The following is a 13,600-nucleotide window of genomic DNA, read 5'->3' on the forward strand; positions in this document are numbered from 1 at the left end:
GGGCACAGGTGCATGAGCCCTGTGCCCCTACAGTACCCAGGGCCATTCCTGTGCACTAAGTGGAACGTTGCCATTTAAAAGTATATGGTGCTGGGAGGTTGTCATTTACGAACTCCACAGCACCATAATGGCTTCACTGAAGACTGACACATTTTGGTACCAAACTTCTCAGCACATTAAACCCGCACTGATGCCAGTGTGGGATTTAATGTAAAATGCACAAGAGGGCATCTTAGAGATGCCCTCCAAAACCTGAACCTACAATCCACGTCTGGGCGGAGTTGCTGCAGAGGCTGCCACACAGCAGACATGTTGCTGGACCCCTGGGTGAAGAGCCCCCCGCTCTCCTGGGCCTGCAACAATGCACATCCTGGGCGAGGTGCTATGCCTCCTCCCCCAGGATGGACAGGGGGAAGCTTCAAAAGCATACCGCCTCTGAGAGCTTCTCCAGACCATTTGCTGTACCCAGCAACTGCCCCCCCACCCGTTCTACCCCCACTCTGGCGGGAAGACGGGCAGGTAAAACTACGTCCGGAAGGTGTGCCAACCTTTGCCAACTCCACCCCTCAGGTGGAGGAGGCGAGGTGAAGCACGACCCCGGGCTCCGGCCATCTTGTAGATGGGGAGCCCTGCCCAATCCCAGCTAGGCTCCTGCCCCCCTCCCACAGGAGAGGAGCAGGCTAGGGGGTGTCCTCACCCCAGGACAGGGACCCATTGGTCCCTGCCCTTGCCCTACCTTCAACACCCCTAAATGTAGTATTTAGGGGCTCCCTTAACCTTCCTTCCTCAGATCCTGATATCAAAAGAAGTTCAAGAAGAAGACCCCCCGCCGCGCAGCTAACAGGACAACAGCAACTGACTTGGCCCCAGCCCTACCGGCCTGTAGATCCTGGAACCTGCTCCTGCCTAATCAGGGCGACCTCCGCGGACAGCAACTGTGGGACTTCCAGAGGACCTGCCTGCACCCTCTCGAAGATTGGGACTCCCATCAGCAGAGGCTTTGCTGCAACAACCCACCTGGTGCTCACCAGGAAGCTCCGGACCAGCCCACTCTGCACCAGCCGAGCCCGGGCCAACCCGAACCAAGACCACGAGGACGTCCCTCCGGCGACTGGGACCTGAAGTCCAGTGCCCAAAGATCCTCCTCGACGAACCAGCCGACGCCTGCAGACTCAGAACCAGGGGCCACCCCAACCGCGACCAGCCGAGGGGAAGCTTTTCCGACCCCCAAAGACCACCCGGCGCCCCGCAGCCCCATGTGCCTCCCTTTGGGGTACTTACCTGTGCTCCTGGAGAGTCACCGTCCCCGAGCCTGCAGCCTTTGTTCCTTTTTTAAGATCCTCATTGGATAACATTGAGCGCCAGATGGCTCAAAAGCACCCTGCACCCAGCCGCCCGAGTGCCACTGGCTGTGACCTCTTTGTCCTTTCCTACTTCCCCCTTGCCCTGAGCAAGTGACCATGAGCCCAGCTCCCAGAGCCGCGTGGCCTGCTAGCCAGCAGCCACCAACCGAAGGCCCCCTTTCCCTCATTGGATAACATTGGGCCTACCTACCTCTGCACCCGGCCGCCCCTGAGCCGCCAGGACTGAACTAACTGTACTCACCGGACCCTGGGGGACCCCAGAACCCTAACTTCACCAACCAAGTACTCACCTGGAAACCGGTAATTCACTTAACTGCCATTGGATAACATTGACCCATTTTTACTAGAAAATTTTCCAAGTGCCAAGTTTTGAAAACTGAAAATATTCCTATAAAATCAGCCAAAGTCCGAACTTGAAAATACTTACCTGTGATCAGGAGAGAAGCCAGTACTGTATCTTTCATCCCAGTACTGAACCGCAAAAGTAATCCCTAGCTGGCTTACTAGTAACCTGTATTTTCTCCATAGGAACCCATTGTCTGCTTTTCTATGAAATTTCTTCTAAGTGTCTACTTCTGAAAACTGCAAATATTCTTTAAAAATCGTAAGAAATACTGAAACGCAATTACCTACCTGTATTGAGTTAAGCCCCCTCTTGAGTGTGTGAAACCTTTTGCTGACTGTGTAAAACAATGTCCTCTGGTACTGCCTTACTGCTCGACCAAGCTACCACTTTGGAGAGTAGGGTCGGTTCTGACTTTAATCTCTGTTATGCCTTTGGGGTTTGTGGACTCTATACACACACTCTACTGCATTATTGTCCAGTGTATATATAGAGCCACTTTCTCACAGAGATAGTCTAGCTCGAAGAAGCATGGCTCGATCATTAACATAGATACCGGACGACATCTTCCAGGAGGTCGTCTATGTACCATAACAAGAGCGGATAGGACAAGGAGACTCCGAGGCCGAAGAATCAGACGTCGAAGACATCACTCCGGGACAAAGGGTCGGAAGTACTGACGTCGACCCCTTCCCTCCACCCACCCATCCAAAGGCCTTGGTAACACCTTCACCTTCGGGCCCAGGTGCACACCATGACAAAACTTCACACGCCCTGCCTTCGGGCTCAGCAAAGAAGTCCACAGTCAAGCCTTCAGGCCACTCTGGATCGAGATAGCCTACACTCGGTGCCCAAACTCCATCCTCTGCACTGCCTAGGACAAACCGAAAGTGAAACCGAAAGACAAACCATTGTCTTTGTCCGCGCTGAAGCCTGTTCCGACACCAGCGCATTCGGCACCAAAACCAAGAGACAACGTTTGGTTCCGAAAAAATCCTCGGAACCGAAAAAACCCGTTCCGAAAATACCCGGCACCTCTGATCTGAAAAAATCATCGGATCCATCGGTTCTGAAGTCTCCAACCAAACCTTCAGAACCCACAAAACCTTCCCAAACCAAAGGAGACTAAAACCACTCCAAAGAGTGTGCCGCACAAGCATTCAGACTCCCAAAAATCGGCGCCAAAACACCACTGTTCACAGGAAGAGCTTTTTCAGTCTGATCCTACACAGAAGACTCTAGAAATAGACCCAGAAACAGGACATATCAGGATTAGTCCTGCCAACAAAAGGAAAATGGGCAAACCTGTACCATCTCCACTTCCACTAAAGAAAAGGGACATTGCCACTTCGCCTTTAAGGATCCCTTCTCCACCTCCACCATACATTTCTCCTGTTCCATCTCCAATAGCTGAATCTACTCCACCTTCAGATTAGGATGATACCACTGGTGACGAAGGAGATAATGAACCTCTAGAGGAGCCTATTCCTTATATCCCAAATGACCCATGGGAAAATTATGGCACACCCGATGTTCCTGATGTACCACAGGACGTCTATCCATCTAGACCACACCCTCCAGAGGACACTATAGGCTTCACACAACTAATACACAGGGATGCACAATACCACGGAGTAAACTTGCATACAGACCCCATAGAAGACTTCCTCATGGACACTTTTGCAACATCACAAAGGACCTCCTCTATTTTACAAATGTTAAATGAGTTAATTAAGCACGCTCCTGAAGTCTTCAAAGACCCCTTTAGAGCTAATCATCAACCCTAGAATAGAGAAAGTACAAAGCAGCCCCATCTGACCCTACATACATTAAGGGACATCTTCCATTAGTTTCCCTAGTTTCAATCGCTAGGAAAAGGGCCAATTCTCAAATATCAGGGGATGCTCCACCTCCTGACAAAGAATCAAAACTCTTGGACGCATCTGCCAAAAGAACAGCATCACAAGCAGCCAACATATGGAGAATTGCCAACACACAGGCTTTACTAGCCAGATGTGATAGGGCGCACTATGACGAGCTAGAGACCCTACTACACCACCTTCCAGATCAGTATAAAACAAAAGCCCATGATCTTATACCGGAAGGTAAGCTCATAACTAATACCTCCATTCGGTGTGCCCTAGATGCTGCAGATACAGCCTCCAGAGCCATAAATACCGATGTCCTTTTACGCAGGCATGCCTGGCTAAGAGTATCAGGGTTTAAACAAGAGGTTCAAACTATACTGAACTAACCCTTTGACCCACAACATTTATTCGGACCAACAGTGAATTCATCTTTAGAGAAGATGAAAAAAGACAGACGCCACCAAATCAATGGGAGCCTTGAAATCGCAGGCTCATAGAAGTTCCTTTCGCCGCTCCTCCTATAGGGGTGCCTCTAGAGGCTTCATCCCAGTTAATGCCTCCACTTCATATAAAAGTCCCACACAAACCCCATCTGCCAGAGGGTATTACAGAGGAGGCTACAGGGGCAATAACAGCCAAGATAGAGGCAAAACTACCGATACTCGTTGTGAGAAGTTGGCCTGATGTGCAGTGCTCACTATTCTAGTGATCACTATATATCAGTCCAAACAACCCTTATTGATGATTGGTTGTAAGTCAACCTTATAGACCAGCTATCCTAGTAGCATGGATACGAGCAGTCTAAGGCTAAGACTCTAGAGGGCGTGTTAAGCCAGCTGTTTTACCATCACATTACCCCTTGAACACCCAGTGAAAGGACACCACACAAGTTGTTATGAAAATAAACAGTGTATTTATTTATAACAAGACTACCCTGGCTCTTTATGAGACAGGGAGCTAAGCACACAACAAAACTCTTACGAAAATACTTTTAAGTTAGCACGTTACACAAATGCCCGAGGGGCACGAAAAACCATATACGCTAAAAGTGGAATGCGAATTACTAGCAGGTAAGTAACAGTTCTAATAGGCTTTGGAATCGCTAGGACTGGACTAGGGAATCGTTAGATTACTACTAGGAGGCCTAGGGGACTCGGGTGCAGAGTGTGCACTCTCACGCGGGATGCGGGACAAAGTCTATGGAAGCTAGAATTCACAAAGTTAGTGTTCACGGGCGAACCCGACCTGGTAGGGAGAAAACGACAGTGGATCCTGACCCTTGGATAGTGAGGCTATGCTGGGACACCGGAGTGCCGAAGTTACCTAGCCCAGGGGCTGCAGCTGCATAGGTCTGAAAAGACGTCGGGGATCTCGTTGCCGGACCAGGAGCCTGGAAGGAAGAAGTTGCTGGCAGGCGACCAGTGAAGGAAAGTTCGTTGGATCCAAGCCTGGATCAAGGAAGAAGAAAACCTGAAAGCAGAGGGGACCAAGTTCTTGAATCACTAGCCAGTGATTAAGTGGGCACCAGGATGGCACCGGGCGAAGTCACCGCAGTCAGGTGAGTGGGCACTGCTGGGCTCTGCAGTCTCTCGGACCAGGAGGCGTTGTCGGCGACCAGGATGGAGGTGCGAGCTGTCCCACGGAGGATGAAGTCGTTGGCGTCGAAGTTACCCAGGATTGGGCAACAAGCCTTGGCTAATTCAAGCCCACGCGGTGGACTCAAAATGGCGTCTTGAGTGGACCAGGAGGGTCCAGGGTGCTCCTCTTCTGGAAGGGAGCAAGGGCCAGTCTGGAGCAACCAGACCAGCAGCAGAAATGTCGTCGGGCGTCGTCAGGAAGGCCACAAGCCAACGGGCTAGTAGCCAAACAACGCGGTGAGCAGCGGAAAGCAGAAGGGCCCCACGCAGATCGTGGAGATGCTGGGGGGCTGCACTTCGGAGCTGGAGCTGCTCAGAGTCGGGGCTTCTCGGACCCCAAAGCACTCACCAGTAGATTACTCGGCGGGCTTGCTGGAAAGAAGTCGTGCAGTCTTGCAGATGGCCGGTCCCTTGAGGTCTCGTCGCACCCACGGTTCTCAGCTGGGCTGTAGAGGTGGGTAGAGGTCAGAGGTGCCAGGGAAGCCGGTTCTCGTCGAGCTGGGCAGTCGGATTCCGGAGGAAGGACTTACAGCAGACCGCAGTGTTCTTGGATGGTGCCTGCGGATGCAGGGTGACTACTCCTTAGTCACAAGGGAGAAATCTTAGGAAGAAGTCTTGAGTTCCTTTCGCAGAAAGTAGTTTCAGGATTCAAAGATGATCTGATTTGGAAGGGGGCCAGTCTCTACCTTTATCCTGTAAAAAGGGGCTGGCACGCGACTAAGTCCTGCCCTATGGGTGGGACTAGGAGGGGGGTGGTTACACCCACTTCCTTGGCGGGCTTTTCCCCAGCACAGGGTCTGGAGTGACCCTGGAACTGGTTCCAGCCAGCCTATGCACAGTGAGCACCGGGGTGCCACGTGCAGTCACCTTCCTCTAAAGCCCTGCCTACCTACAATACACAAACCCTGTCTGGGACGGTGCTGGCACCGCCCCTGGCAGGAAACCCTTTGTCCTTATCTCCTGCTCTGGGAGGACTCCCAGCAGCAGGAGGGCAGACTTGTGTCTCGGTGGCAGCATCCATTTTGTGGATGCTAAGGCTCTGTCTGACTTTAACCGGGGTTAGGGGTTACATACATGTCGTGTCCCTCTAGAAGGGTGGAATGCTAACCCCGTCGCCAGAATTGGCGAGGGGTTAGTATTCCAATTCGTATGACACCTTACTCGACATGTTTTGATAAAGCGATACCAGAGTTGGCATATAACCGCGAGGATTATAATGCACTTAAGAGTATATGGTATGCGATATCATGGAAACGGCTAAGGGATGGATCCCGAAAGCCGCAGACAGGCTCAGCTCATGCCAGAGCACCATCTCACACGATTCCAAGCACTCTGCCTTCAGGATTGTTAAGGCCTGCCATAGGAGTGACTGATAGGAGATCTGTGTGTCCATTTTTAGGGTTAGATATAGGTATACTATATCTAAAGCAAAGGGTGATTACACCACCTTGCCCCAGCTGTCAAGCAGCCAGTTGTGTCAGATTTGGATGGCCAGCCAGGGGTGGCATAATACATGCTGCAGCCCCTGGTAGGCCCTGGGTACACCTATGCCCTGGGTACCTAAGGTACACTGTACAGGGACTGATAAGGTGACTCAGTATCCAATTTAGATATGTACCTAAGGTACATGGAATCCATTTTACAGAGAGAGCAGTGGGCCTGAGGTCCTGAATAGCAGGGCCTCAGGTCAACTAAGTCAGAAAACCAGCAAAACACCAGGCAAAAAGTTGGGGGCAACCATAGTCAGGGATCAACCTTCCTACACTCGTATTGCCAGCATCTCAAAACAATGACTTCCCATCGCTCCCCTGGACTATCCTACACCAGTCGGGGGACGATTAACCCAGTTCCCACCTGTCTGGAACAACACCACAGACAGGTGGGTGAAACAGATTATCCAATCTAGTTATTTCCTGGAGCTCACTGCCACTCCCCCGCCCAATATACCACCCAAACAGCATCCAATGTCAACAGTTTTAAAGCTTCTAAAGCAAGAGTTGTTTTCCCTACTGCACAAACATGCAATAGAGGCAGTTCCCCTTCACCATCAAAACACAGGAGTTTACTCCCTGTACTTTCTGATTCCAAAGAAGGATGGAACCCTGAGGCCCATCTTAAACCTCAGACCATCACACCAATACATACAATCAAACCACTTTCACATGGTCACTCTTCAACAAATCCTTCCCCTACTCAAACAAGATGACTTCCTTGCCACTTTAGATCTCAAGGACGCCTACTTCCACATTCCCATTCACCCTGCTCACAGGACATAACTTTGGTTTGTAGTGGACGGGCAGCACTATCAATTCAAAGTTCTCCCATTCGGAGCTACCACAGTACCCAGATTATTTACAAAATGTCTAGCATTGGTAGCAGACCATTTAAGAAGACCCCAAATTCATGTCTTCCCATACTTGGACTCATAAAAGCCAAGTCACATACTCCGTGTGAGTCACACACTCACCACAATCCAACTACTTAACAACTAAAGGTTTTCAATAAACCTCCCAAAGTCTCACCTCCAAACAACCCGCTTTAAACAATATCTAGGTGCCGCAATGGACACCTCAAAAGGCCTTACATCTCCCAATCCATCCAGGATAGCAAGCATGCAAACCCTTATAACAAAGTTTCAACCACAACACTCTGCCAGCTCGAGTGTTGATGCAACTAATAGGGATGGTGGCCTCTTGAATATTCATAGTACCTCACGCAAGACTCCAGATGTGCCCCTTACAGGAATGTTTAGCACGTCAGTGGAACCAATCTCAAGGTCAGTTAACAGATCTGGTGTTGGTGGACGGCTGCAAACATCACTCTGCAGTGGTGGAACACCCAAAACCTTTCCAAAGGGCGACCGTTGCTAGAGCCGGTTCCACAAATCGTGTCAACAGCAGACTCCTCGCTCACCGGCTGGGGAGCTCATCTACTACATCACACCATACAAGGCAGGTGGACAACACAGCAAAAGCTACTCCACATCAATAATTTGGAGCTACTAGCAATATATTCCTGGCATTAAAAGCATTTCAGAAACATACATCAAACAAAGCTCTTTTTAGTCCGGACGGACAATATAACAGCAATGTATTATCTACAATAGCAGGGGGGGGAGCGGGGACGACACACTGCAGCTCTCAACTAGGACAGAGTATATGGAGATGGGCAATTCCTCAAAACATTCCTCTTAGCCCAACATCTTCCAGGAATACAGAATCAGATGGCAGATCTGTTAAGAAGTCAGACTCAACAAATCCACGGGTGGGAACTTCACCCATAAGTCCTTCAACCATTTGTTCAAATCTGAGGGCATCCAGACATGGATCTCTTCGCCACACATTTAAACACAAAATGCCCAAGCTTCGCCGACAGATATCCACACCCATTGTCCAAAGGCATTGCGATATGGATGAACTGGTCAGGCAGATTTGTGTACGCTTTTCCGCCTCTCACTCATTTCACTAGTGGTACGCAAGCTGCAACAACAATCACTAACACTGATCCTAGTTGCTCCAACATGGGCCAGACAGCCATGGTACAGAACCTTGCTGGAACTATCAGTGGTTCCCCATCAAAAACTATATCTCTCCCCACAACTGTTAACACAGAACAATGGAGAGATCAGACACCCACATCCAGCACAGCTCAACCTAGTGATCTGGCTCCTGAAGTCTTAGAATTTGGATACCTTATTCTTCCACCTGAATGTATGAGACATCAAATAAGCTACACGCCCCATCACTAGATCCTGCTACGCAGCCTAATATAAAAGATTTGTAATATACTGTAACAATAACACAATCAATCCTCTAGATGCGTCTATCCAAAACATGTTACCTACTACATCTTCAAAGATGTAATCTAGTTTATACATCAATTAGATTACATCTGGCTGCTTTAGCAGCCTACCTGCAAAACAGACATCTGTCATTGTTCAGAGTACCTGCCATTAAAGCTTTCATGGAAGGCCTCAAAAGAATAATTCCTCCCAGAGTACCACCCTCTCCAGTGTGGAATTTAAACCTCGTCCTCACTAGGTTAATGGGTTCTCCATTTGAACCTCTACATAAATGTGAGCTACAATTTCTTACATGGAAAGTTGCTTTCCTTGTGGCTATCACCTCTGTCAGTGAGCTACAGGCACTAACTATTCAAGAACCATTTTTACAACTCCATCATAACTAAGTGGTTCTTAGAACAAATCCCATATTCCTTCCAAAGGTTATTTCTCCCTTCCATCTCAACCAATCGGTAGAGTTGCCAGTCTTCTTCTCGCAACCACAAACAGTAGCAGAAAGAGCTCTTCATACTTTAGATGTAAAAAGAGCACTTCTTTACTACATTGATAGAACAAAACTTTTTCACACAACAAAACTGCTTTTTGTTTCCTTTTCACCACCACATAAAGGCAATCCCATATCAAAGTCTGGAATAGCAAGGTGGAATGTCAAATGTATACAAATTTGCTATCAAAAAGCAAAGCGTACACTTTCAATTCCCCTAAAGCGCATTACACTCGCAAAATAGGGGCTTCCATGGCATTTCTAGGAAACATTGCCTTAGATGATATCTGCAAAGCAGCTACATGGTCTACACTGCACACATTCACAAAACACTATTGTTTAGATGTGCAAGCAAAACAAGCTAGTGAGGGCCAAGCTGTGCTCAAAACACTATTTCAAACTACTGCAACAGATACTGGTACTTGCCGCTAAAGGGAAAGTACTGCTATGCAATCTATGCATAGCGTGTGATCTGCAGCTCATATGCTTTGAACGGAAAATGCTACTTATCAGTATGCATCTGTTCTTGGCATGTAGAGCTGCAGATTCACACACGCCCACCCACCTCCCAGGCTACATTTATCTGTTCCAGCATTATCTTATTTAGATACAACATACATGGACATCTTTCTGTTCTCACAAAACTCTACCATTTCCCTTTTTGGCGACAAAACAATCTGAAGATGGAGTTGATGCCCACGCGCACCATTGTCCAAAGGAGGAGTCACCCAACTCGTGACTTCCAAAGACTTTTACAAGATAATAACAAACTTCAAACATCCGGCCCAACACGAGATGGCGATCTATGCATAGTGTGTATCTGCAGCTCTACATGCCAAGAAGAGATGCATACTGGTTAGTATTTTCCTTTCAGCTGGTCACTGTAGCACTGGCGCAATTGAGTGCTTCAATCCATTAGTGACATTTAATTTACTAATTTTGGATACCTCTTGTGTCCTATACTAGGGAGTTGTACAGAATTTAAATGAGCCAATCTAGTATTATCCAATTTTACACATTCTTTGAGGGTCGGAGCACATGGACAGCTGGTCCAAGTGCATTACAGTTAAACCAGTAGTATCAGTCAAAAGGCTTGGTCATACAAGAGGTTCTTTCCTACATAAGATTTTTAATTTACTGCATAATTTATATAATATGAATGCTTAATATGTTAATCCATACACCATAAACCTAGATTGCCTGATATCTGTAAAGCTCTACAGAGTGACTTGGGGCTGTTAGGATGATGAAATTGTATTTTTCCAGAAATGTGACATTTGTTCCACATTAAATGTTTCACTGTTGAATGTTTTTTTACGCCACTGCATTTTGAGCAATAAAAGAATGCAAACATGTATAATATAAAAATATATATTTACAATGAAATGGGGTATGGTGAAATATTGGTGTATTCTTAAACTTCTATTTTGTTTCTGTATTCCAGGTGACCTCTCAAAGTTTGGGCGTGGTGATGCCTCTTCTCCGGCTCCTGCTACAACTCTAGCCCAGCCCCAGCAGAGCCCCAGCCAGGCCCACCACACAACGCAACAGACATTCCTGAACCCGGCTCTGCCACCCGGCTACAGTTACGCCAGCATGCCATACTACACAGGGGTACCAGGGCTGCCCAGCACCTTCCAGTACGGGCCCGCCATGTTCCCTGTGAGTCTGCATTTCCAATAGTTTCGAAGATTGTCCAGAACTGTAAAAGTGTCAGGGTGGAAATAAGTGGGGTTATCTCCTTCAAGCAGGTTGGTGTGAAAATGGGGGAAGACTTACTGTGGAGATGTCCTGGACTGAAATTTTTAGTGGACTCTGGAACAGTATACTTTATAAAGGTCACAATGCTAGATGTTTTTCTTACCATGTATTAATGAAGCAGTGTGTTTTTGATATATGAAAGGGCCAGCAAAGTGCACCTTACTGGTTCTGTAGATTCTGGGTTCTCTATCTGAGTTGTTACTTGGCTGAGGGCACCTCCGCTTGTATATTGAACTTTGCTGCTGAGATGCCAAAGCCTACAGTACTCATATAGGTATCCATGTAGTCCAGTCAGTAGCCTGCAGGACTTCTAGGTATCCCATTTTGCAAACGACTGAAATGACTGTCGCCCGATCTTATCATACCCTCTCACCCACTGAGGCTTAGTCACAAAAGCTGCTGGATGCAGCTCACATCTTTCCATAGATGCAAAGTTTCTCTGGTCCTTTGCAACAGTTCCAAACCAACTTGCATTTTCTCATAGGGGGAATATTCTCATACATTGTGATATAAATAGGCACTTTACTTAAATATGTATTAGAGCTAAATTCTGTTGGTAACTCTCGAAAGGTGAGTGAGATGTTCGTTTTGACCTGGTCTCACCCCTTAACCTTCTCATATCCATCCCCTCCCATTTAAGTGCCTTCGTGGGACATAAAAACCTAGTATGCTTTTTATTCTCTAATGTGCTAAATGATAACTTCAAAATGCTGCTTTTTAGCATGATCCGTCGTTATCCAGAAACATGGTTTGTACGCCATTTCTTATAAATACACACATTGAAACTACCTGGGCTGGGCACCTCTGCTATTGGACAGATGCTCCATTGCAATTGAGTTTTCCTGTCTGTCTCACACCCAGCCCAAGAAGAAACATAACCTGTTCACTGCTGCTACGATTGCTCCTTTCTCTGAATGGGGAGCTGCTCCCTAGCCTCCTTCAGTATAGGAGATGTGTGCTTCAGGTTGTCTTGTAATGGATTGCACTTCACAAACACATTGGCTGCTGATTTTGCAGGGTTAAGTGTAGGATATTTTTTCTCGTACTCCCTGTGCTTCAAGCCTCATCAACCATTTTCAAGTGGACGCCCTTTGTTCTCAGGAGCGTTTTTTGTTGTTAATGTATTAACTTTGTTTTATGATTGTAAATATGTAAAGAAACAATAAAAGGATTATGAATCAAACTGCCCAAGTCATCCAAGGATTGCTCTTACTGGAGACATTTGCTGGGTATGGGAAGTAGACTTTAGATTCCCTAATCGGGCATCTGCCATTAGTGTTCCATTTACAGACTGATTCCGGTTTCCTGCAGCCGCCGTGAATGTTTTCTAGATTTTTATGGTGGGTCTTTCACAGAATAAAAAGACTAGGAAGACTTTGCTTGTACCATGGAGTTGAGTCAGTGATTTACAGCATTTCAGGAGTTCATCGTATCAGGGTGGCTGGAAACTCTTGGGATGTCAGCTGTTAAACTTCCCATCGAAGTTTGTGACTGTTGTAGTGAGGTGTTGCTTGCCTCGTAAAAGCAGGAAGTACTTTGTGAAGTGTGGGATTCTGGGAATGAATAGGTTGAACACACCTAGAACCTTTAAACAGTGATTTGCAAAACATTTTTGGTGTGGGAGGCGTATTGTGTAGAGGCGTGTTAAAACATGTTTTTTTGCCTATATGTTGGACAAACCCAACTGGTCTGTCCCAGGGGACACACAACTACAATTGTGCTAAATGAAGTTACTACTTGTTGAACTCCTTTAATAACTTTTCTGGGATTCTTTTTTATTTTGGGCTGGGGGAGAATGGAGTTGTTGGGTTTCAAAATTGGGTGCATGGGAAAATAGAGAATGGGTTATTTGGCTGCTTCACCCAGTCTTCTAGTCGACCATTGATAGTGATCAGGTTGTTGAGGCATTAGAAAAGGGTAATTAACTTTTCCACTTAGTATTCATTAATAAAAAAATTATTAGGAAACCACTAATAACCCCCTTGTATTTCATGGAGTTCCAAAAAACAATTTTGAACTCTGAATACTTTGTCCATCACTTAAATAGTCTCTTAGATGGAGTTTGTATCCCTACTACCCTCTACACCTCCCCCCTTGCATAGAATTTCTGGCTGCTTTTTGAGTTTTTCTTTAATCCATTCATGTAGAATGTTTTGTAAGAATCCTGAATCTAACATCTAGAATTCCCCTTAGTTGAGATTATTTTAAATTGTGCAATCATTAAGTCCACCCCACCTCCTGTTTAGAGCAACCAATCACCCACTCCAAACTAATTGCAGATACTGCTTTTTCAAAACTTACCCCGATTTAGGACCCAGTTTGTGCTAAGGCCTTTTCTTTG

General features: G+C 46.9%; 1 protein-coding gene across 1 annotated transcript in view; it reads left to right on the forward strand.

Moving 5' to 3' along the window:
* Positions 1–13,600, forward strand: part of UBAP2L (ubiquitin associated protein 2 like) — a 775,602-nt gene that overhangs the window by 400,828 nt on the left and 361,174 nt on the right. The window contains exon 22 of the mRNA XM_078668896.1: positions 10,943–11,160. Coding sequence (XP_078525022.1) covers positions 10,943–11,160 — 218 coding nt within the window. The remainder of the gene's footprint in view (positions 1–10,942; positions 11,161–13,600) is intronic.

Source organism: Lissotriton helveticus, chromosome 12, assembly GCF_964261635.1.
Source record: "Lissotriton helveticus chromosome 12, aLisHel1.1, whole genome shotgun sequence".
In the NCBI taxonomy this organism is placed as follows: Eukaryota; Metazoa; Chordata; class Amphibia; order Caudata; family Salamandridae; genus Lissotriton; species Lissotriton helveticus.